The 24,966-nt window shown below is 36.5% G+C and overlaps 3 protein-coding genes across 4 annotated transcripts; all 3 read right to left on the bottom strand.

Moving 5' to 3' along the window:
• Nucleotides 1-6,610: 6,610 nt before the first annotated feature.
• Nucleotides 6,611-8,260, bottom strand: LOC130413314 (C-type lectin domain family 6 member A-like). The gene is made up of 5 exons (XM_056738416.1): nt 8,127-8,260; nt 7,768-8,013; nt 7,587-7,696; nt 7,194-7,297; nt 6,611-7,084 (listed from the first exon to the last, which is right to left on the bottom strand). The coding sequence occupies exons 1-5, from the start codon at nt 8,218-8,220 to the stop codon at nt 6,949-6,951; spliced, it is 690 nt and encodes a 229-aa protein (XP_056594394.1). The 5' UTR covers nt 8,221-8,260; the 3' UTR covers nt 6,611-6,948.
• Nucleotides 8,261-14,126: 5,866 nt separating this feature from the next.
• Nucleotides 14,127-15,324, bottom strand: LOC130436049 (CD209 antigen-like protein E). The gene is made up of 4 exons (XM_056766960.1): nt 15,309-15,324; nt 14,873-14,976; nt 14,669-14,772; nt 14,127-14,521 (listed from the first exon to the last, which is right to left on the bottom strand). The coding sequence occupies exons 1-4, from the start codon at nt 15,322-15,324 to the stop codon at nt 14,386-14,388; spliced, it is 360 nt and encodes a 119-aa protein (XP_056622938.1). The 3' UTR covers nt 14,127-14,385.
• Nucleotides 15,325-18,076: 2,752 nt separating this feature from the next.
• On the bottom strand, nt 18,077-24,166 carry LOC130413300 (C-type lectin domain family 4 member A-like). Of its 2 annotated transcripts, none has more exons than XM_056738395.1 (4): nt 24,040-24,166; nt 23,482-23,870; nt 23,298-23,401; nt 18,077-18,697 (listed from the first exon to the last, which is right to left on the bottom strand). In XM_056738395.1, exons 1-4 carry the CDS (start codon nt 24,134-24,136, stop codon nt 18,565-18,567), a joined length of 723 nt encoding a protein of 240 aa, XP_056594373.1. In that variant the 5' UTR covers nt 24,137-24,166; the 3' UTR covers nt 18,077-18,564. The 2 variants fall into 2 exon arrangements, with proteins under 2 accessions (XP_056594373.1, XP_056594382.1); XM_056738404.1 differs by lacking the exon at nt 18,077-18,697 and adding an exon at nt 22,532-23,211.
• Nucleotides 24,167-24,966: the final 800 nt, after the last annotated feature.

Genomic DNA, 24,966 nt, shown 5'->3' with positions numbered 1-24,966 from the left:
ACTTTAATCCATTCAATTATCTCATTTAAAATTGAATGCCTGCTACAGGTCTCAAAAAAGTTGGGACGGGGGGCAACAAATGGCTAAAAAAGCAACCAGTTTTCAAAGATTCAGCTGGGAGAACAGTTGTGGGGTCAGTTGTGGTCTAGTGGTTAGAGAGTTGGCCGGCCAAAAGAACATGCATACAAACTTAAACATATTCGGGCCCGGTCCTCTCCCGTCAGCAGTCCCGTCGCTCGTCCTCTTATGCTCCCAATCTCCACCGTGAGATATCTGGGACCGGTGTGCGCACAGCTGATTTGAACTATCAATCACGCCACCGGCCCCGCCTCACGGCTCTCGTCACGTCTTCCTAACCACAGTCAAATTGCAAAGGCTTTGAATCTTTTGATGATGTTATGCACCGTAGGCGACGAGAATTGCAGAGAAACTGGAGAAATCTCTGTCATCAGCATGCAGTTCAAAAGCCAGCATCTCTGATGGTATGGGAGTGCATAAGTGCTTGCATGTTTTGGAAGGCTCTGTGAATGCTGAAAGGTATAAAGGTTTTAGAGCAACATATGCTTCCCTCCAAACGACGTCTATTTCAGGGAACTTGTATACTTCAGCAGGACACTGCAAAAGCACATACTGCAGCTATAACAACAGCATGGCTTCGTCGTAGAAGAGTCTGGGTACTGAATTGGCCTCCCTGCAGTCCCATGGTCAAAGACGAACATGAACTCTTCAGCAGCTGGAAACCATTATACGCAGGAATGGGACCAAATTCCAACACCAAAAATCCAACAACTCATAGCCTCAATGCCTAGATGTCTTCAAACTGTTTTGAATAAACATGCCCCTGTCCCAACTATTTTGAGACCTGTAGCAGGAATCAAATTTGAAATGAGCTCATTTTGTGCATTAAATTGTAAACATTTCTCAGTTTAAACATTTGCTATGTTATCTCTGTTCCATTGTGAATAAAATACTGGCTCATGTGATTTGAAAGTCTTTTAGTTTTCATTTTATTCAAGTTTAAAAATGTCCCAACTTTTCCGGAATTCAGGTTGTAGACTCAACAATTAAATTGGTAGTTATGACAAAATGTAAAATGCACACAGATTATAGACTGATTGTTTAATTACCCTTTATTCAGTGGTGTGTTATCCACCCATGTCATGTTTCCTTCCTTCTCTAAATCAGACAAACCAATCCAGACTTTCTCTTTGATGAGTGAAGATATGAAGTTCTGTGTGTGTGTATAAAAACAGAAAATGTTTGTTTCATCTCATTCTCTCCCAGTAAGCAAAAAGTATGTTCCATAGACCACTCCAGTCCACGTTCATCCCCACCCAGAGTGTTTTGGACGTCTCTCTAAATAACACATGAAGTTAATGAGTTAAATCATGTTGAGTTAAGGAATCAATCATCACTTAATTATCTCATTAATGATGATATAACAACAATAATCAGTGAAATAAACCAGAAATAATAAGAAGTCACCATAATAGTATTTAGTGTTTCCTTTAGTGGGGGTCTCACCCTTTATTCAATATTTAAAATGTTTGGAAAGTTGTAATAGTGTGTTTCTGAAGTACATTTAAAACACCCTGACAGTACGTGAATGGATTGTGTCTCTGTAGGTGGTAACTGCATTAGAGGACATGATAGTCAAATGCAGATGTGTTTTGTTACTCAATGATTAGGTGAGGTAAACCATTTTGTGAAGGATTTTTTTTACTATTCCAATGGTAGAAATATCACCTGAACAATTCAGACATCAAGAATCAGCTCATGAAACTCAACAAAAGAAAGCTTTATTCTGCAATGCATTTTGGGTAACAGCCTAGAACAGAACTCCTCCATGACTCCCAGCATGCATTGCTGCATGAAGAAAAAATGCAACTCAACTTTGTCACCATTGTTGAGATTCATAAGATGATTCTTGATGTTTGGAAGTATAAACAGTAAAAAAGTTTTGAACTTAAAATTTCTGCTGTTTCCATCTAAACTGTCAAAACAGAGATGTAATCTAGGGACACACACGTCTAATAAATAACACACCAGCACTCAAAGTTGTGCAACTTTTCCCAACAACAAGAAACTAAATCATTTTTTCTTTTCTTGGTTTGAACTAATGGACTACTCTCATAACTGCATTACCTCATCTACTGCACTGTAACTTCAATAACTGCACCAACTTCTCTACTGCACTGTAACTCATCTATTGTATTACTGCATCTATTGCATAACTAACTGCATCTACTCATCTATTGCACTATAACTTCAATAACTGCATTAACTCATCTACTGCACTGTAACTTCAATAACTGCATTAACTCATCTACTGCACTGTAAATGTATAACTGCATCTACTCATGTATTGCACTATAACTTTAATAACTGCATTAACTCATGTACTGCACTGTAACTTCAATAACTGCATTAACTCATGTACTGCACTGTAACTTTATTAACCGCACCAACTCATCTACTGCACTGTAACTTTAATAGCTAATGTCTATAATTAATGCACACTCAAGTCACTTGCACTATTGTATAGTCTATATTGTTATCTGTTCATAACCACCTGTACATTAATGTTCACAGTATAAAGCCTTCTGTTTATATTGTTCATAGTACATACAGACTGTCATATTTTCATAGTACATGCCCATTGTATAGTATTTTCCTAATATTGTATTCTGCATTTATTCTCACTGTATATCCTGCACTTTCTAATTGCACTGCTGGTTAGACCTAAACTACATTTCGTTACATGTGTAATGACAATAAAGTTGAATCTAATCTAATCTAATCATCTAAAATTTGTGCTTTAAAAAACTTCTCATAATAAATCAAGGGTAAAGCCCAACTAAAGGAAACAATAAACACTATTATGGTGACTCTTATTGCTCATGTTTTCTTTAGTGTTTGTGTTTGTTAACAGCAGCTGTTCATCATTAATGAGATAATAAAGTGATGATTGATTCCTTAACTCAACCTGATTTTACTCATTAACTTGTTCATGTATCTTTTAGGGAGACATCCAAAACATTCCCTGTAGTAATGCACGTGGACTGGAGTAGGGACGGGCATTTAAAGAAAAAATAATATTCGAAGATCGATGAGAACTATTCGAAAATTATTCGAAATTCGCACCCCTCCCCCACATGGACGCATTTACAGTATTATACACACACACAAACGGAGAGAGAGAGAGAGCACATTTACGCTTCAAATCAGTATGACGGCACACTGCTTTATGTATTATGGAATAGGCAATCTAACATTAAGCAATACATTAAGATAACGTGCTGAAACAATAATATATTAACAACCGAATGATGGCACTTATTAACAGTACGTCGATCAGAATCAACAGCTCATAATGCTAGAACATTTCCTTGTTAAATATGAGCATGCACATTTATACCAACTAAAAAACAGTGTGATTAATAAAGGAAAATATAATAAAGCCATAAAGATTTTAGACCAGACTTAACACGCGTTAAAACATATTAACCGAATGATGGCATTTATTAACAGTTCAGAGCGATTTCATGCATTAATAGTTCATAAGGCTTCAGTTTCTATTGTCATGGAAAAGTTTCTCCAGTCTGGCAGAGATCGTTTTTCTAGACGAACAGTAAACTCCGGCTGTTCAAACTCCATAAGATTTATAAAACCCTCTTCTCAGACAAAGCCGATCGGAAGCAGATCCTTAGCGATCATCTTGCTACGTAGAGCCGTTATTTGCTCCGCCCGTTTGGGATCCAAATTGGTTGATCTGACCATAAAACTAGCAACTGATTGCTGACCTGTGGATGGACCTGCTGGGTGCTTCACCCTCATATGACAGTACATCGTAGTTGTTGATCCATGATAAGTCAGCTTTGCATTCTAGAGTTTGCGCTGCACTTTATTCTCATTCATTCTATTAAAGGACCCCCACACAGAATTCATTTTTGATATCAATTTACCGTTTCTTTTATGCCGGGTCTACAGTGTGCGTAACTTCGTTACCAATTCTTGTGGGAAAATGTTTTGCTCTACTGTCTCCTGATTGACAGCCTTTAGGTTTTAGGTGCGTCGTATTGGCAGCGCCACCCTTTGGTTACATGAACGCATTACACGTGAAAACACTATTCGAAATTCCATTCGATAATTAAATATACTATTCGAATATTCGAAATTCGTTACTCATCCCTAGACCGGAGTGGTCTAAATAACGTCTAAATAACGTCTAAGAAACACATTTTTGCTTGCTGGGCTATCACACACAAACTCTCTCTCACACAAACTCTACCTGTTCTACTTCAGTGTTGATGATGACCAGATCTCCACCAAGATCCCTGCAGAATTGTCTGCTGTCAGACCAGGTCTTCTCTTCACTGGATATGTAGTACCAGATAGAGCCTTGCCACAAACACACACACACACACACACACACACACACACACACACACACACACACACACACATATCTCAAACACTTCCTTTTTTAAATAAAAGATACAAATAGATAAAAAAGAAACCAACACACCAATGAAATTCAACAAACCTGAAGTACTCTTCATGTAAGTTTCTCTCAAATTCTTGACTCTCGTCTCTAACTCCAACTTCATCTCACTCATAGACTTTAGGTTTATCTGTAGCTGATCTCTCTCATCGGTCAGATGGCTGTAATTGATCTTCAGGCTGGTCAAAGTTTCATTGTATTCTTTAACTTTTTTCGTATTTCTCATGTTCATCTGATGTTTCTCTGCTGTGAGATGAACATACAGCAGTATAAGAGCGATCACCAGAAGAACACAGATGAGCCCCAGACACACTGTGATCACCACAAACCATCGTCCTACAAACAGGAAAAACACAATTATGATAATAATATCGTAAAAAATATTTTGTGACAGGCAGTTTTCAAAATGTTACTTCCACTTACTGCTACTTTGAGCTTCAGAAGGGTTCTGACTCGGTGTCCGCGGTCCAACTGTCTTCCGGTATTTGTCTGGAATATTTTCATAAATGGCTTCCATTTCCATCATTTGCTCAGTATGTTCAGAGATGATATGTTCTGTGCTCTTTACAATAATGCGTTCTATGTTTCATATAGGGGCAACTTTTAACAGGATGTGGTTCCATGCATGAGCTTGCTTTTTTTGTTTAACACTCTGCTTGTAAAAGCAGAAGTTTGATGCATGCCAATGGTCAGAGTAAAACATATAGATGCAGTGTCTGTTTTAACAGGCCTAATAATAATGTGTCAATCAAAACTGTAAATGTTTCTTGTAAACCGGGGTCTGACAACACGCGTGCTCGCGCTCTCACTCTGCCTGAATAAACCACACCCGAAATACCAAAGCCAGTGTAAAGACAGCAAAACTGCTCATGTGGATTGTCTTATGTCAGAATCAGGTTATAACATTGTTCTGATTTACATGTTGACAGGAAAGGTTTGAAGCACCATTCATTGAAATCGATCGCAGTTTTGAATGCGGATAAGCCTGCGTGTTTATATCTGCTATTACTGTAATATCATATCAATGAATGCGCTATGCTTATCACTGTATTTATGGTAATATCAGGAAAAAGAGAATGTAAACTGTCAGAACTTGTCAGAAGTTTCCCTGTAAAGTGCTGAATAGAATAACAAAATGTCTTGTGTTTAGGATAGTTGAAATGTTAAAGGTCAAAATAAACCGTGGTGGTATGTTTGTCTATCTCTGCTTTGTAAGACATCTTCAATCCATTAGTGGACTTGATTGATATTAAAGGAGGAGTTCAGACAAAACAAATCTGTCGTCTTTTACTCAATCCTCAGGTTGTTCCAAAACTTTCTAAATTTCTTTATTCTGTGAAACACAAATGAGGATATCAGAAAGAATGTCATTGACAATGGAAGATATTTGGAAGAATGTCAGTGACCAAACAGATCACCCATATAGTATTTATTTTACCTACAATGGCAGTAAATGGGCATGAGATCTGTTTAGTTCTTCCAAATATCTTCCCTGGTGTTTAGCAAAACAAGGAAGTGTGTAGATGTGGAACAACCCGTGGGTGATTAAATGACGACAGAATTTTCTTATCTTCAAGGGAAGATATTTCTAATTTCAAAATCTCAAAGTGTCATCATATGGATTTGTTTTACTGTAATAATATTTCAGAAACGTTGTTTTATTAGTTTCTGTAATGCATTGCTGATCGCATCGTGCTGTACTTTTTAAGATAAAGAAAAACTATTTATATAAAAGACTGTGAAATGAAATATGTCAGAGATAACCAGAAAAGCTTTTTTTGCACTTCCTACATCTAACTGCTAAGGGTTTGGCTTTAAATGATGCTGTCGACCTCTGCTGGTAGATGTTGTAACTATACCAGTATGGAGACTTAAAGCATAAATACGAACTCTTTGGATCATGTTTTGATATTTTTTTGAAACAACAATCACATTTTTTCAGTCTCACTGGTTTTGTTGAGCAATTTCTCTAAGTAAACTACAAGGAACAAATAAGGTTAGTAGGGTATGTTACAATGTAGATTACTGTATACTTTAAATAATTGTAATGCTCATTTTCAAACTACTGAAAGCAACGAGACAACTGGTGTACAGAAAAAAAAAACATTACGAGTCATCAAAAGAGTTTAATTTAAAAGAGACGCATTGACATAAGTTGTGACGTCACTTGTCAAAACGGAAACTAAAAGAAAACATACAAAACTACAAATGAGTCAATCCATGTCAAATCAACCACATTTTGGAAACTTGCTACAAACTGTACAAAGGTGAATTGTGATTAAAAGAAATTTGAATTTTGATAATTTTCTGGAGAAAATTGACTAAATGATAAAGAACAGAAAAAGTATTAAATGTGAGATCAATTCTTTCTCTCAAACTTTACTGGAAACTGTTACTCTTCATATTACATCCCTAAGAGGATTTCTTTACAGTGCAGGAAGGAACTAATTCTCACAAATCCAACGTCTCTTTTCTGTGCATCTTTGATCATTCCAGTTTTGTTCAGGTGGGGATGAATGCCCAATATGAACACAGTCTTCAACTCCACTTGCATCATTTGGTTCACCAGAGACCCAAAACCTGAATAACATATAAACAGATTCTTCACTGTGTACCTACAGAGACTGAAATGATAAAGAACAAATATAATACTGTGAGCAAACACATTCACAATCATTTATGTACTTACTCCACATCAACCGATGAATTATCCACCCACTGCATGACACCCTCATTCTCTATATCAGACAAACCAATCCAAATGCTGTCTGTAATCATTGAAGATACGTATCTCTGTGTGTGAAAATGTCAAAAATGTTCTGTCAATCTCTAACAAAAGTATACAAGTGCACACACACAATGAGACATAGTGACTTTAATACTGTACAAACTTTAAATTCACTAAACATAAGGTAACCTTAACAGAGAACAGTCTGCATTTTATGTATTCAAAATAATATCACTTTATATGATTTATAAACATGTTGCCTTCGCAGACATTAAGCAATCAGTGTTGTCATGTCTTATTTAGCTGTAATACATGTCACACACACACACACACACACACACACACAAACTCTACCTGTTCTTCTTCAGTGTTGATGATGACCAGATTTGCACCACGATCTCTACAGAACTGCCTGCTGTCAATCCAGTTCTTAAACTCACAGGAAATGAAATACCTAGATGTCCCTGTCCATAAAAAGAAACACACACAGGACTCAAATGCTTCCTATTTAATAAAACAATGAGTTTCTACAAACCTGAAATGGTCTTCATACGTGCATCACTCAAATGCTCGACTCTGGTCTTTAAATTCTGGTTCTCCCGTCTCAAAGATTCATAAGTTTGCTGGGTTTCATAGCTGTTTTCTTTCATGTTCACATATCTCATCTCCATCATGTCTCTCTCTGCTGTGAAATGGATGTACATCACTATAATGGCGGCCACCAGAAGAGCACAGAAGATCCCAAGACACAGTGTGATCGGTTCAAGACATCTGCTTCGTTCTGTCAAACAGAAATGATCAGATATTATCACAATTCATCAATGTCTAGAAATCTTCAAAAGGAAAATCAGAATAGTGTTTGAACATTAAGTCAAATTCAACTCTTCAGCTTACTGTTGTTTTGAGCTTCAGTCTGGTCTTGACTCTGTTTCCCAGATCCAAATGCATCTCTCTGTGGCATACCTTCATAAACACCTTGTGAATCCATTATGTGCTCGTCTGCTCGATGTGTTCAGAGATGATCTGTGCTCTTTATAATGATGGACGCTGTGTTTTATACATTGACAACTATGAACAGGATGTGGTTTCATTAACTTACATAAAGTACCGGCCTCAGTCACTCTCATACGGTCGAGTGTGTCCTATTTTGTAAATGCAACATAAAATACTTTAACAGATATGACAGCACAGTCTTCATTCATTTAACTGTATTTAAGTGCAGAAATAATATAATCTCAAAAGAGTCTCATTCAGCTCTCCCGACTTCCTGTTTCATGTTTAAGCATTAATTTAGATTTTCGCTGAATTAATCTCAAGATCTCTGACATGGGTTTATGTGTATCAGATCAACATCAACACACCAACAACTCAGTTCCAGTAACATCAGTTACAAGCAATATCACTTTATCACAACAATATTTCATTTACTGATCACTCATTCTCATATTTCAGTTTGACATTCTGATTAAAATTGAAAGAAAATGGAACCATATTAAAAATATTATAAATTGACACTATGACAAGCAGATGGAGTGAAAACCATGGCCATCTGCCATTGGCCAGAAGTGTATTTCTCACTCACACATTTCATCCCATTTTTATCCGACACACCAAATCACAGATATCAAAATCAAACAAATCTGAACAAGCTCATCAATGTCTACAACAGTGGTTCCCAACTCCTGTCCTCAGGACCCCCTGACAGAATACTTTAGATGCATCCCAATGGAACACATGAACAAGTTAATGAGATAATGAAGTGATGATTGATTATCAATGATGAACACCTGATGTTAACAAACACAATAACAAAAGAAAACACGATCAATTAGAGTCACCATAATAGTGTTTAGTGTTTCCTTTAGTTCCTCCTCGATTTATTATGGTAAGTTTTTTGTAGTAGTGTGATTCAGACAGAGGTGGACAATCCTGGGGCCATAAAGTAAAAGTCCTGCCATATTTTTGTTTCACCCATGAACTCAGCAGCTGATTTCACCAGCGGAGGAACCAAAACATTTCTTTCAAGTCACAAGCAAGTCTCAAGTCAAATCTCAAGTCCTCAAAGAGTTAAAGTTAATGAGATGATTAAGTGAGTAATTAAATGATGATTGAGTGATGAACACCTGCTGTTAACAATCAACAACACTGAAGAAAAGAGAAACACAAGAACTACAACTGACAAATTTGATCTTGATTATGTATTTTACTTAACGCAACAGAAATGACAGTAGCCTATAGCATGAAAACAGGTAAGACCTATTTATGACATCTTAGCTCCCAGACACATCAATCAGAAAATGCATTAGTAAAACATTGATGGTGTGCATCTTCTGACAAAACAATGGCATTGACATTTTTGAGGTTATGTCAGGGCAAGTGGTTTTCAGTTTAGACAGCTCAGATATTCATTTTAGTCTGGGACTAGCCTCAAGGCTTGTCTGTGAAACTGGACCTAATTCTCACAAATCCATTTTCTCTTCTCTGAGCATGGAAGATCATTCCAGTTCATGATATTCTGTGAAAGATTCAAGATTTCAACACAGTCCTCATTGCCGTTATGGTCATTTGGCTCACCCGGGTACCAAAACCTAAATAATATATGATCACATTATTCAGATGTGGAACAGTTTGGACTCATTTAGAAACAATGAAATTACAGATGACAATGAAAAGTAAAATGCACACGGATACCACTTTTTTACTTACCCTTTATTCAGTGGTGTATTATCCACCCATGTCATGTTGCTCTCCTTCTTTATATCAGACAAACCAATCCATGCTCTCCCTTTGACAATTGAAGATATGTATCTCTGTGCATATAAAAAAACATATATATATATATATATATATATATATTTCATCTCATTCTCTATACACTGTAAAAAAATATGTAAAAAACAGGAATTTTCTGTAAACTGGAGAAACCGTAAAATATTTATTTCCTGTAAAATAACAGGATATTTATTACAGTTTTTTTATATTATCTTTCTACACAAACAGTAAAATTCTGTTTTTTACATTTTATTTGGAAAATATGTAAAAAATAAATAAAGTGTACCTGTTCCTCTTCAGTGTTGATAATCACCAGATCTCCACCACGATTCTTGCAGAACCGTCTGCTCTCAAGCCAGTTCTTCTTCCCACTGGATGTGTAATATCTGCACGACCCTTCACACATACAGAAACACACACAGATCTCAAATACATCCTTTCCTTTTATAAAAGCAACCAACACACCAATTAATTTTTACAAACCTGAAAGATTCTTCATTAGCTCATCACTCAGACTCTTGACTCTGGTCTCTAGCTCCTGTTTCTTCTGACTCATAGATGTTAGGTTTTTCTGCAGCTCATCTTTCTCATCAGTCAGGCTGCTCAGAGCTTTATTGTATTCTTCGGATAAGTTCATATATCTCAAGTTCTTCTGATCTCTCTCAGCTGTGAGATGGATGTACAGCCGTATAAGAGCGACCAACAGAAGAACACAGATGAGCCCATAAATGCTCTGACCACCGCAAACAGTCTGCTTCTTTCTGTCAAAAGGGAATTTAAAATGTTCCTGATCCATTTACAATAAAGTTTTAAAACAACAGCAGAATAAATGAAGAAAAAAATCTTTATAGTATGTACAGTAACATTGCATCAAAGTGACATGCAACTAATGTCAGTTCTTTCACTTACTGCTGTTTTTAGCTTTAACTCGAATCTGACTCTGAAGTCCAGCTGTGTTCTTGTTTTTGGGTCGAATATTTGCATAAATAGCCTCGAATTACATGTCCACGTTCTGACTTTTAAATCCAGCTGTGTTCCTGTTTTTGGGTTAATATATGATCTGTGCTCTTTATAATGATAAGCGCTGTGTTTTATACATTGCCAACTTTCAACAGGATGTGGTTTCATTAACTTACCTACAGTAGCCTACTGGTCTCAGTCACTCTCATACGGCCGAGTGTGGCGTGTTCATTCAAACACAAGCAGTTTTACAGCTACCCCCTTCTCTGTTTGAATAAAAAAAGAGGATTATTTTTTCAATGCTGATGTCATGTGATATCATCTAAAGTGACACTAGTCTTTTTCAGCTTCCTGTTTCACGTTTAAGCACAAATTTAGATTTCCGCTGATTTAATCTTAAAATCTCAGACATGGGTTTAAAATACACCACATATCTTTCATTACAAGAGGTTGAACGTTGAACGTGACCATTTGTGGCTGCAATGGAAATTCGCCGTTTTTGTGTGTGTCTCTTTAAATGCAAATGAGCTTCTGCTCCCCTCCCCGTTAATATGAGGTAGCGCGCTTGCACGTGTGTAATATGATAGAATGTGCAATTACATCTGTAATGCCCTTTCCAACAAAAACAATTCACTAACTGCAATAAAAATCAGCTTCATGGACTGTTCATAAAAACAAATTAAATGGAAAAGACAAAAACATAGATAGAAAAACACATGCCGACCAATTGCTGTTGGAAATGATGGCCATTGATGATTGATCATGTGCATGCATATTACTAACAGACATAAACACGGATATAGGCATGTATTTTTTCAGAAAAACGAACATGTTCAGTACTTGTATATGACAGATAGGTGTTATTAGGTTGTGAGTTGCAATTTCTGCGTAACCTCATTGTCTTAGAAATGCACTCTCTGTTTCTTTAAGCTCTAAGTATTGTCACACTTAGGACACTTAAAACACTGAACTCACCGAGAAAGACATCGCTATAACTTTCTTTTGTTGTAATGAATAAGCTTTACAGAAATAATGTCGGTCACAAGTCTTCTGAACTGATGGACGTGATACGTTTTTATCAGATTTATTTTTAAATCAGACAGCACCACATCTCTCATAATAGTGGATGAAATGTTCAGACCTTTGCTAATGTGCAGATAAAGAGTGTCCATGATTGTGTGTTTGACCGTGCACATGCTGGACCAGATGAAAAGTGTTTAAAACATTTAAAAGTTCAGTTGGAGTGTTGTTTTCTGTCTTGTCTACATGAATATTAAAATCTCCAGCAATAACAAAGCAGTCAAATTCTGAGGAAATAGCTGATAGCAGTTCTGAAAAGTCATCAACAAAGTCTGGGGAGTATTTGGGAAGTCAGTAAATAATTGTAAACAGAATGCGTGGTGCACCTTTTAAAGCAATACTAAAGTATTCAAAGGACAGGTAGTCACCAAGTAAAACATGCTTGCATTGAAAGAGATCTTTAAATAGAGCAGATATTCCTGAATCCCTCCTAACAGCTCTGCAAACATTTATAAAAGTAAAGTTGGGGGGGCAGATTCATTGAGGATTGTAGCACTACAACTATCATCTAACCAAGTTTCATTTAGAAACATGAAGTCCAGTTAGTTATTGGTGATGAGGTCATTGACCAAAAGGGATTTGTTTTTCAGTAAACGGATGTTCAAAAGAGCTTATTTCATATTGACTGTTTTTAGCTTTTTACCCCTGTCATTCTCACAGTGATGTCTAATAGGCACTAGATTAGATAGGTTTGCCATGGGACTGGAAAGGGCCTTCGTTTTTCTTTCATTTATCAGGACGGATATAGAAAGAACTAAAGGAACACTGGGTTCCCACTTGTTCTGTAAATATTTTATATTGTTGCTGTTATCATAGCAGGGATCCAATTCATATCAGTTACCAGTGCTCTTTGCAGTCTTGTTTAATCCACCTCCAGCAGATGGGGGGGGGGGGGGGGGGTATCCCTGGAACATTTGTTACAATGTCTGCTATATGATGTAATATTCACAAAAATCACTCAAATTCTTGACTTCAGTTTCAGACTTGTAGAGTTTGAAGTTTTCCTGTAACTGATCTCTCTCGCCAGTATGATTTTCATGAACTTTCTCCACCATTCGTTGAAATGATCTTCTGGCAATCCATGATTCTTTATGTTTACAGAAGGGGGCACTGTTGTTAACCATTTTCTAAAAGGCTACTCTTAGCTAGTTCTGATCATCGCCCTCACAGTCGGCCCCTGCTGGTAAATGTTATACCTACACCACTATGTAGACCAGACTACAGTAAAAACATTAAATACGTATGGAATAATTGACAACGGCCCATTAAATTATTCAAAAGTTAATGCATACCCCGTTACACCTCAGCTGATGCATTAATTTTCAAATAATTGAACAGACCAGAGTACCACACCACAGGACATTGTTTAAATGTTTAATTTCAATGTTTGTCATGTTATCGTCTTTAAAATGCTGTTGATGTTAGGACTACTTTCTTGCACATCTCATTTCCGTTAGAGCGAACGGACTTGGAGGCTTGAGCCATGTGGTGGGTGTGAGACATCACACAAACTTTTAAAAGAGTAGATCTATCAAATAAAATTTGTTATCAGTTGTAATGGGTCGGCAGACCTGGAACACCTTCAGAGGTGTGCATTTAACTGAAAGTTAGTGCATACCCATAGAATGTTTGTCAACCAATCAGATTGAAGCATTCAACAGCCCCGTGGTATAAAGTTTTATAAAGGCTTAATTTTCATTATTTGGCTCAGCTAAAATCATTTGACATTTCTTAGTTTTAACAAAGTGTTCAGGATCATCTACAGAGCTTTGTTGCACTGGATGACCGTGTATCACAGTGAAGGGTAATATACATGATATAGAATTCAAGAGTAGCATTAAAAAACATTGTTTACAGTTATGATTACTGGTTTTGAATTTTTCGTCAAAGGTAATTTCAGCTTCAACTAAAAAAAAGAGGCTTTAATTAAGCAATTGCCAATATTTTTTAATGTAGTTAAAGTCACCGTGAATGCAAATCTCTTTTTTGTTTTCTGTTCCTTGCTATTTATTGACTGTCCAATGTTTAAAACAAAAGATAAAAGAAAGAGCTTTATTTAACACTCATGCCCCAACAGCGATGTTGTCACACTATGACTTGTCACAATGAAACTTCCAAAATATATTTTTTCTCCAACCTAATGTGCAAAGCAAATTAACACAACAATAGTTAACACAAAACTAAAAGTCTAACTAAAAAGAGTTAAGAGCTTAAACCTTAAAAGTTACTGAGAAAAAGCTCTTATGACAACTAGCCCGGGTCCTTCACGCTCTGCTGTGAACAGTACATCTTTACATTCTGAAAAGAGTAACAGGACTTTTTGGAATCATGTGGAAAAGATCTAATTCTCACAAATCCAACGTCTCTCTTCTGTGCAGGGTTGATCATTCCAGCTATTTTTTAAGGGATATGAAGACACAATCTGAACACAGTCTTCATTTCCATGTGCGTTATTTGGTTCACCGGAGATCCAAAACCTACATGACATGCAATCAGGCTGAAAATTGAATTCATTTAAAACAAAGCATTTAAAAATCACAAAATAACTAAGAAACTAAGAAAATTGAAATTCAAGTGAATAAATACATTTACGGTGTTATACTGACATTCTTTTGGATACCTACGATACTTTGGGTGTTGAATTATCCACCCATTTCATGACGCCCTCTTTGTCTGTATCAGACAAACCAATCCATGTGTCCTCCTTAATGATTGAATGTATGTATCTCTGTGTTAAACAGCAAAAAGATACTCTAAATGTTTAACTCATGTTTGTTTCGTGTTTAAAAAGATTACGAAATAAAAGTGTGTTAGAACACAAACTCTACCTGTTCCTCTTCAGTGTTGATGATGACAAGATCTCCACCAAGATCCCTGCAGAACTGTCTGCTATAAGACCAACTCTTCTGTTCGCTGGATATGAAATACCTGTCTGACTCATTTCATAGAGAAAATGATATGAGTAAGCCTATTAAATACACAAATGTATGGCAAATGTAAAACAATGCTTTTGCTTTTTGCATTTTAAGGCACGGATGACTTAACAGGAGTTTATCTTAGCACATTCAGTTCAGTGTGCAGAGTCTCACATGCGAGTTCTTGGTATAAAAGGAGTGTCAATTTTGATATTTTCTCAATTAAACACAAGAGTTGTTAGTTTTAAACTGGGGTTAAAGCTACAGTTTGTACAAACCGCCGCTTTTTGTTCTGGATCTGTTGTCTTCAACTCCACCGCTGTGGTCCTCCAGGAACTGAGTTTGACACCTGTGCTGAATGGCATTAGGCCTTCTTAACTTGTTTCGATCTGAGGTCAGTAGTATTGTCAAATACGGGTTGTGTCATTTTTTTATTAAAAGCTGTCATTTTTAGTCAACGTTAAATTGAGTCATTTTGTATTAGTATCGATCTATATAGACAAATATATCTATCTATATAATCTAAATAATCCCTTCAATAATCTAAATAATAATAATAATTGACTTTGATTTAATTTGAGTTATAATATATACTGTGAATAATAATAAGGGGAGAAATAAAGATAAATGTTAATAAAATACCCAGCTGAGATGTTTATTATAATATCACAATATAAATTATAAAAAATGTTTTCCACTTGTTTATTTATTATTATTTACTTGTTTATTATTGATGTTAATTTAATTATATAACCATTCTTAACTGTGATGATCATCCATACTAAGATTTTTTTCAATGAATTGGATCTCTTGACATGTATAGGTGACAATTTGAACCTTTATTAAAGGGCAAACTTCTCTTTTCTTTCGCTGTGAGTGAACGAAAGTCTCGCGATGGAACAGATCGTGCAGTGTCGTAAATCGTAGCAAAACAGAATTATCATTTGCCCATGCGCGTTTTCTACTACGTCATTTTAGATCGTCCATGCTTTACTCACGCACCTCTTCCTGGATGCGCAAAAAAAAAGATCACTCGTCAAAATAAAGGTCTCCCAATAGTATTTTTCTATAAATATAAGAATATGTATGTATTTATATATTAGTGGTGGGCCAGTGAGACTATTATCGCGCGATAAAAAAAATGTCGCCGTTAATCTATTCTCAAAGTTGGGTTGGGAGCTGGGTCTATACTACGCAAGCTATGATGACTTTCACCTTGATATTTTAGCGCGGATGTATACCAGTTTAACTGCACTGTACGGGGCGAGAACGAGATTTTTCAACTCGCGTGATTCGTGTCATTCGCGGAAGCAGAAGCCGCCTCATCATCTCATAACCAGGGCTTCATTCAGGGATGGGCAGTATTTCAAATACATGTATTTAAAATACGTATTTGAAATACAAAATAGTATTTTGTATTTTGTATTTTAAAGCCTTTGGAAAAATCTAATGTAATTTGTATTTAAATACATTTAAGATGAGTATTTTTGTATTTTCAAAATACTCAAAATACTTTGAGCCAGTCAACCTTTTTATCAGGGTGTTTTCTTGCATCAACCAACATAATTCAGGCCAGACACGCCCTTCCCCAGCCCTAACATTCATGCACGTGAGCTTCAGCTGTAGCTACAACCCAACAATCTGTATTGATTGTGTGCATCTGTGATGAAACTGATTAATGATACACCACACAAAATCTTAGACAAACTTTCTATTTTTGTTACTGAGTTTGAAGTTATGATGGTGATAAAACATCCATCCATTTTCTACCGCTTTTCCAAACTACCTCGGGTCACGGGGCATCAAGGCAGGATACACCCTGGATGGAGTGCCAACCCATTGCAGGGCACACACACTCACTCATTCGCTCACGCACTCACACCCTACGGACAATTTTTCCAGAGATGCCAATCAACCTACCATGCATGTCTTTGGACCAGGGGAGGAAACCGGAGTCCCGGAGGAAACCCCCGAGGCACAGGGAGAACATGCAAACTCCACACACACAAGTCGGAAGCGGGAATCGAACCCCCAACCCTGGAGGTGTGAGGCGAACGTGCTAACCGTTAAGCCACCGTGGGTGATAAAACATAATAAAATAAAACATTTTATAAAGTGTCTTTTTTTGTAGTTATGTATTTCCTACCAGGCAGGGGAAGGGAAGCGGTAAATAAAATGAAAACGAAAGTTTCTTAGCAGTTAAACACATCATGCTTTTTGGCATTTAGAATAGGCCCAGATAGATTTTAGCCTAATAGGGGTACCTGCACTGAATCACCAATTTCACATGTATTTTGTGTATTTTCAAAATACAAAATACTGTATTTGTATTTAAATACATTTTTCCACACAGTATTTTGTATTTGTATTTAAATACACTTTTCCACACAGTATTTTGTATTTGTATTTTAAATACATTTACATGTATTTATGCCCATCCCTGGCTTCATTCGCGTCCTTAGCGCCGCCTCATCATCTCATAACCAGGGCTTCATTCGCGCGATTCGCGCAGCAAGTAGGTCTACTGCCTCTTTGCATTAACATATAAATCACTCGCGCTTGACGCGCCATTCGCGTTTGGTCTGAACACAACATAACGTTACTGTGAAATGACCACATCAAACGTGACGTGCTAACATGGAAGCAGCTATGAAGCCGCCGGGTTTGCTTCAGGGAATATTATTTTTTAAGAAGCTTCCCAATGGAAACATCGACAATACTAAGGTTGTTTGCACCTTGTGCAATGCGGAATTGGTTTAAAAAAAAACACTTTCTCTCTACAGGTAGTGGTCTAGCTTTAGTTGAAACCAGTAACTTTGTATTGAGATCTAATGTATTATGGCTCCTGTATGACATATCTCTTGTTGCTCGCTCACTCTTTGTAAGTCGCTTTGGATAAAAGCGTCTGCTAAATGACTAAATGTAAATGTACTGTAGGAGCTCTTGCAGTCTCAAGTACCACCTAAACGCAAAATCATCCATTAGCTAATGCGGAAGTAAACACAAGTTCATCTTTTTGAACATAATTTAATTTAAATCAGCAATTATCATAGTAGAACAGCTTTCTCAAGCAGTTTGTGATGCATCTTGGAAACAGTAGATGAGCCCCTGGTCTAATGCGCCACCTGGCTTGAGAAACCCGTTCTCAAAGACTTACTTTTAGTCATTATTTGGGTAGCACGCATATTCTGAATGCCTTCGGCAGAATTCAAATGAGCCATTTTAATCTAGATTAATCTAGATTAATTCCAAGATTAATCTAGATTAAAAAAATTAATCTATGCCCACCACTAGTATATATATATACCGTCACACATGGAAAAGATACCTTTGTCATGCCGTCACATCGCATTTGGTTAGGACACGTGTTAATTTCTTTTTTAACTTTCATAAAATGTGTTTGAGGTTTTTGCCTTAAGTCTTGAATAAAAAAAACATTAGAAAAAAAACAAAAAAGACATTTTTGAGAATTCCTCGTCTTTAGCTCGTCTTCCAGCTCCAGTTTCTTAGCGCTCACATAGTTGAGGTTTTTCTTTAGTTCTTCTCTCTCATCGGTCAGACGGCTGTAATTCACCTCCAGACTGTTCAGAGCTTTATTGTATTTTTCAGCTATGTGCATATTTGTCGTCTTCATCTGATCTCTCTCTGCTGTGAGATGAATATACAGCAGTATGAGAGCGATGGCCAGAAGAATACAGATGACACCCAGACCCACTGTGATCCACACAAGCCATCTTCCTGTCAAACAAACAAAACCCCACAAAATGATGATTAACCTTATATTAAAAAAAGCATTCAACTAAAATTCAAAATCATCTTAAATGATCAGAATAGTACATAAAGTAACACAACTGCAACACAAGTTCAGCTTCAAACTTTAACTCCCGCTTACTGCTGTTTTGAGCTTCAGTCCGCTTCTGACTCTGTGTCCCAGATCCAATTGTGTGGTCAATATTTCCATAAATGCCCTCCATTTCCATTATTTGCTCTGTATGTTCAGAAATGATCTGTGCTCTTTAAAATAATGAGTACTTCGTGTTTCATACAGAGGCAACATATCTATCAGGATGTGGTTTTACCAAGTTTTTTTTTTTTTTTTTTCAGTCATTTGGCAGACGCTTTTATCCAAAGCGACTTACTGTCGCATGGAGCAACATGGAGTAAAGTGTCTTGCTCAAGGACACACTGGTGGTGGCTGCTGGGATCGAACCAGCAACCTTCTGATTTACCAGTTCCGTGGTTTAACCCACTAGACCACCATCTCCATGTAGTTAAAGTTAAAGGTCCAGTAAGTTAAATTTAGTGGCAAGGTTACGAATTGCGACAAACGGCACACTCCACTCCACTCAAAATTCTGAATACTACTAAAATTATGCACTGGACCTTTACATTCTGACCTCATACCCACTGTGCAGAAGAACTCACTAGCGTCAAATATAGCCAAGTGTATTGTGTTGGCCTACATGTACAGAGTTCTGTTTTCACAGGTCACATGAGTTTCTTTATTAACTAAATGTCTCTGTGCAGTGGTCTGTTATGTTGGCTTGTTTTGGTTCCATGTTTCAATCATGTGAATAAATGTATTGAGATTATTCTAAAGTGAGATTCTGTCTGCATGAGATCGCTTCTTTTTAACATAAGGATGCGGTTTACCAGTCTGTTTGTAAAAGCAGAAGTTTGATTCATGCGAATGATGAGAGTAAAACATGTTAGATGCAGTGTCTAGTTTAACTGGTCTTCACAGTTTTTTTACTTCTCTTTTATGCTTGCAAAGTTTCCTTGTAAACCGGTCTTGCTGACTCTCAAGCAAAGCATGCTTGCAGGCTCTGTCTCAAGCTCCCCCTCTGTCCAAATAAACAATAGTTTGGGATTGGAAAGCAGACTAGAAACAGACAGAAAGCTTGTAATGAAAAGATTACAAACTGACACAACGTATAGAGAATGGTGGATAAAGTGACATTGTTCCAATGACCACATAATAGAAGTTCTGTATTGTATGGTGCATCCTTCAATGTAAAATCATGAGTCTCCATCGACTTGCGACTGGCACATTGTAACATTCAATATACATACACTGTTGTAGAAAATAAAAAATATAGACCGCTGTATAAGCCATCAGAGAACAATAAAAATCAAAACGTCAGTAGTAAAAAACTTTGACTGTAAGCATAGGCTAAGCTAGATACGAGAATTATGCAATTAAATATTAACATAATTAATATAATACACCCTGCCCTAATATGCGCTTATTGACAAAAAATGAATACACCATACACCACACTTGTGCGATCTGCTATGACGTCACAGCCTAGTTGAATTTAGGGACATGGAGCTGCTTGAAGTTTACAAATGAGGTCAAACTTGAGCGAGTCGGGGCCTGTCGATTTAAAATGGTTATTTTACGCGGCTAAAATGAATACTATTGTTTGCTTTACATGTATTATAATGTGTAGACACGATTTAAGGTTAAAAACACTGTATTTTCCACATACAGTGCATGTTTGTATCTCCTCTTAGCTCCACCTCTCTTACAAAGCTCATCGCTCTAAAAAGCGAGGTGTGCTATGATTGGCCAGTTTACCAGTGCTTAGTGATTGGTCGAAAACTGCAAACGTGTGTCGGAAATGTAACGCCTCTTACCATATTTGGAACATCGGGTTTCAATGCATTTGTACTGACATGTATGCCCACCTTACTTGCTTATATACTTGGCGATCTTTGTCAAATCACTCAACGAGCTGTAATTTCACGTGTCTAATACATACACGGGCAACTTATAACACACCACAGACAAAGAAAAACACGTACTTCCGGCGAATGACTCCTTTAAACTTCCTTCGTCCACTTCACGAAGTGGAGCGCACATCAAAATGGCGGCGGGGTTTCCCCTATTGGGATGTGCTTAGGGAAGTTTGCAAGGGGCTGTCTTAAAGTGAAGTGGAACGCATCCGGGTGTCCTGCAGAGTTTCGCTCGAAGCCAAATTAAACACCAAAAGCAGCTAATCAAGCTTCTAATAGGCACAGTGGAAACCTGCAGGTAGGTGTGTTTACGCAGGTTGGAGCAGAACTCTGCTGGCCCTCCAAGCCCAGGTTTGCAAAACGCTGGCCTAAATAGACACTATGCTACATAATTCAATGAAATTAGCCTTTTCTGTTTTGAGCTTTGGACCGGTTCTGGTTTGCATTTCTGTCTTGGATATTTGCATACATTTCCTCTAATTCCATTGTGTGCTTGGTATGTCCAGAGATGATCTGTTGTCTTTAGATTGACAGGTACTGTTTTAATACATCACCAACCTTTGGTGGATGTGGTTTAAGTTTTACCATGTACAGAAAAACACTACAGTCTGGGCAGCTATTACTGCAGCACACGGGGAGCAAGTAGGGGTAAGGTGTTTTGCTCAAGAGCACCTCAGTCATTACCAGTCGGCCATGAGAATCAAACCGGCAACCTCTGATCACAAGTTCGACTCTGTAACCATTAGGCCACGACTGTCCGCATAAAGTGATTGGCCATTGTTTAACACACTGATTAAAAAAAGGTGTTTGATGCCTAGTGAGAAAAACACATGTCAGACACAATGCAGTGTCTGTTCAAAGAGGCCTTTCTGTGGCATACTTTCATAAACACCCTGTGAATTCATTATATGTTCAGAGATGATCTGTGCTCTTTATAATGATGAACGCTGTGTTTTATACATTGACAACTTTTAACAGGATGTGGTTTCATTAACTTACACATAGAGTACTGGCCTCAGACACTCTCCTAGGTTTAGTCAACATAAAGCTAACCCTGTCTCTGTTTGACTAAAAACTAATAATATTTTAAATGCACAATAACCTACTTGGTAGATGTAACAGCTCTCCTCAATTGATTTTAACAGTAATTATAAGCAGAAATGAAATCATCTAAAGTGACATGAGTCTCTTTCAGCTCTCCCGGCTTCCTGTTTCACGTTTAAGCATCAATTTAGATTTCCGCTGATTTAATCTCAAGATCTCAGAGAGGGTGGAAACTGTGGTACTGTGTACCACAAGGTTTAGGGCCAGAGGTGAAACCCCAGCGGATGGTGAGAGATGATAAAGTCTTCAGTGATTGTGAGACTTAAATCTATTTCACACTTACACATATTACCCAAACACGCTATAATTTTTTTTTAACTAAAACAACTTGACAAGTCAACATTTCAAGTTTCTCCAAACTCATAGAGTTGATGTTTTCTGTTCATGATCTTTCTCGTCAGTCAGATATTGTGTTTTGTTTGAAGTCACCATTATGATTTTCATGAACTTTCTCCACAATTCATTCACATAATTTGATGTTAGGGGGCGCTGTAACCATTTTCTGAAAAAGTCTAATCTCTAATCTAGTTTTGATCATCGTTACACAGTCCCCTGCTGGTTAATGATGTAACTACACCATAATGGAGACCATAGAAAAAGTATAAAGAGGTTTTAATTTTCATATGCATTATTTGGCTCATCAAAAATCATTTAACATTTCTTATTTGAATGAAGTGTTCTGGATTTAGAGTAACAATAAAATAATTATTTAGCATTGAGACCCAAGAAATAAAAATGTAAAACTATTTTTGGATAGTAACTTGTTTGTATTGAGAAAGTTGAAAAACATATTTTAGAGAATCAGCAATGTAAAATTATAGCAATTGCCTCACATTTATAAAACCCACACATTTAGTCTCCATGAATTCAAACGTCTATTTTTGTTTTCTGTTCTTTGCACAATGAACATTTTGACAAGGGGGTTTGGGACTATACTGACTGTTTAAGGGCAATTAATCCCCAAAATAAATGTTTTTATTTAAAGTGAGAGAGAGAGTTTCACCATTTGATCACATGCCTCAATAGTGATGATGTCACACTATATGATAAATTTTCATAATGAATCCTTCCAAAAATCAGCTCGAATGTGCACAGCAAATTAACACAAAAATGCAAAAGAATTAAGAATATATGATTATAGAATATCAGTTTCGCTTTGTTACGGAGTTCCTAAAAAGGATTGAGATATAACTCTTGTGACAACTAGCCCCGGCCTGTAAGCATTAAACATTATACACATGTAGAGTAAGAGGATTCTTAGGAATAATGCAGATAACATCTATTTCTCACAAATCCATCGTCTCTCCTCTGTGCAGTGTTGATTCCTCCATTTTTGTTCAGGTCGATAATAATACAGAATCTGAACACAGTATTCATATTTGTTTCTTGGTTCATCAAACCCCCAAAACCTGAATAACATGTAATAAGCATAAAATAACAAAACAATTGAAGTTCTAACAAATAAATACACTCCTGACACTCTTTTGGTACTTACGTTACATTGGGTGATGAATTATCCACCCATTTCATGACTTCCTTGTTGTCTGTATTAGACAAACCAATCCATGTGTCCTCCTTAATGATTGAAGATATGTATTTCTGTATGTATGCATAGTCGATGTTAAATACATGGAAATGAAGACATTTTATATTTTTATTTGAAAACACACAAACTCTACCTGTTCTTCTTCAGTATTTATGATTACCAGATCTGCACCAAGATCCCTGCAGAACTGTCTGCTGTCAGTCCAGCTCTTCTTCTCATTAGATACAAAATACCTGAACGTCCCTTTATGAAGACTCTTCTTCAGCCTGGTCTCTAACTCCATGTTCTTCTGACTCATTGAGTTGAAGTTTTCCTGTAGTTCTTCTCTCTCATCAGTCACATGACTGCAATTCACTTTCATGCTGTTCAGAGTTTCATTGTATTCTTGAATAATCTCCATATATGTCATCTTCAACATATCTCTCTCTGTTTTGTGACTTATATAGAGCAGTATGAGGGTGACCACCAGAAGAACATAGATGAGCAGAAGACATAATGTGATCGGCACGAACCATCTCCTTCCTGTCAAAGAGAAATAAATAACATATTATAAGAAATGAAGAATAAAATCAAGTATACTATAACCTATTGGTAAAAAAATACAGAAAATGATCAAAACATTATATAAAGTAACAAGCAAGTTTCCGTGACAGATACCAGTTAAGATTCAAAAATGAAGTCTTCTCCTTACTGGTGTTTTTAGTTTCAGTCCAGTTCTGTGTCTGTGTCTGAGGTCCAAATGTGTTTCTAGCAGCACTTCTGTTTTGCATACAGCGCATTATTTCCATTATTTGCTCTATTTATTTCAGAGATGATCGGTGGTCTTATGAAGAGTGCTGTGTGACAAACAGGATGTGGTTTCATTAACTTCCACACAGTACTGGCATAACTCACTGCCTAGAGATACACACATTTTATTTTTCAGTGACATGAAACTCTGTCCAAATCTGTTGTAACAAAGATAGAACAAACATTTGAATAACTTAATACACAAAATATGTATAAACGCATTAAATCAAATAAAGGAATTGATGCAAGAACTAAATACATTTGTTCACATCCATAACCTATCATCAGATCAATCAGATTTCAGAATCACCTTTATACCGTTTTTATATTACTGGTGATTGTGTGAATCATGATTGGATGAAGTGTAGGATGAATGGAAAGATTCAAGTTTTATTTCTTTTAGAATAAATCTGCGTTAAGAAAATAAAATAATAGCAGTAGTGTTAGAGATGAAAGGTTTATCAACAATGCAGTTATTGTTTGTGCAACGATATTTTAAAGTCAAATTCAGTAGGCCTATTTATACATTCACAGACCCGGTAAAAATAAAAAAACTCAGAATGTTTTCATTTTTACTATTGGATAAATTCAGTTGCAGTTAGGAATATTTTTCTACAAAATTATTTTTAAAAACAGCCATTTGAATAAAAAAATACTAAATGTATAAAAATGTAATCACACAAGAACTAAAAGAAAAAACACACACTTTTAAACATGTATAGTCATCAGACAAGAGTTTTATTTACAAATGGGATAGGTTCATTAAATAATTTTGTGACAGTAAAAATACAATTTAAACAGTATGGCAGCACAGTGTCAATTTATTTCA

The sequence above is a fragment of the Triplophysa dalaica genome, chromosome 2 (assembly GCF_015846415.1).
Source record: "Triplophysa dalaica isolate WHDGS20190420 chromosome 2, ASM1584641v1, whole genome shotgun sequence".
Classification (NCBI taxonomy): domain Eukaryota; kingdom Metazoa; phylum Chordata; class Actinopteri; order Cypriniformes; family Nemacheilidae; genus Triplophysa; species Triplophysa dalaica.
This window is presented reverse-complemented; position numbering and strand designations above follow the sequence as displayed.

What these genes read in the sequence shown, in the direction of transcription:
- LOC130436049 (XM_056766960.1), bottom strand. An exon ending in TCAACACTGAAGAGGAACAG is followed by an intron (nt 14,773 to 14,872) that starts GTAGAGTTTGTG and finishes TGTTTAACACAG; the next exon opens with AGATACATACATTCAATCAT. An exon ending in AATTCAACACCCAAAGTATC is followed by an intron (nt 14,522 to 14,668) that starts GTAGGTATCCAA and finishes CATGTCATGTAG; the next exon opens with GTTTTGGATCTCCGGTGAAC.
- LOC130413314 (XM_056738416.1), bottom strand. Translation starts at nt 8,220, where the DNA reads ATGGATTCACAAGGTGTTTATGAAGGTATGCCACAGAGAGATGCATTT. An exon ending in GACTGAAGCTCAAAACAACA is followed by an intron (nt 8,014 to 8,126) that starts GTAAGCTGAAGA and finishes TCTGTTTGACAG; the next exon opens with AACGAAGCAGATGTCTTGAA. An exon ending in AATTCATCGGTTGATGTGGA is followed by an intron (nt 7,085 to 7,193) that starts GTAAGTACATAA and finishes TATGTTATTCAG; the next exon opens with GTTTTGGGTCTCTGGTGAAC.
- LOC130413300 (XM_056738395.1), bottom strand. Translation starts at nt 24,136, where the DNA reads ATGGAAATAATGCGCTGTATGCAAAACAGAAGTGCTGCTAGAAACACA. An exon ending in GACTGAAACTAAAAACACCA is followed by an intron (nt 23,871 to 24,039) that starts GTAAGGAGAAGA and finishes TCTCTTTGACAG; the next exon opens with GAAGGAGATGGTTCGTGCCG. An exon ending in TAAATACTGAAGAAGAACAG is followed by an intron (nt 23,402 to 23,481) that starts GTAGAGTTTGTG and finishes GCATACATACAG; the next exon opens with AAATACATATCTTCAATCAT.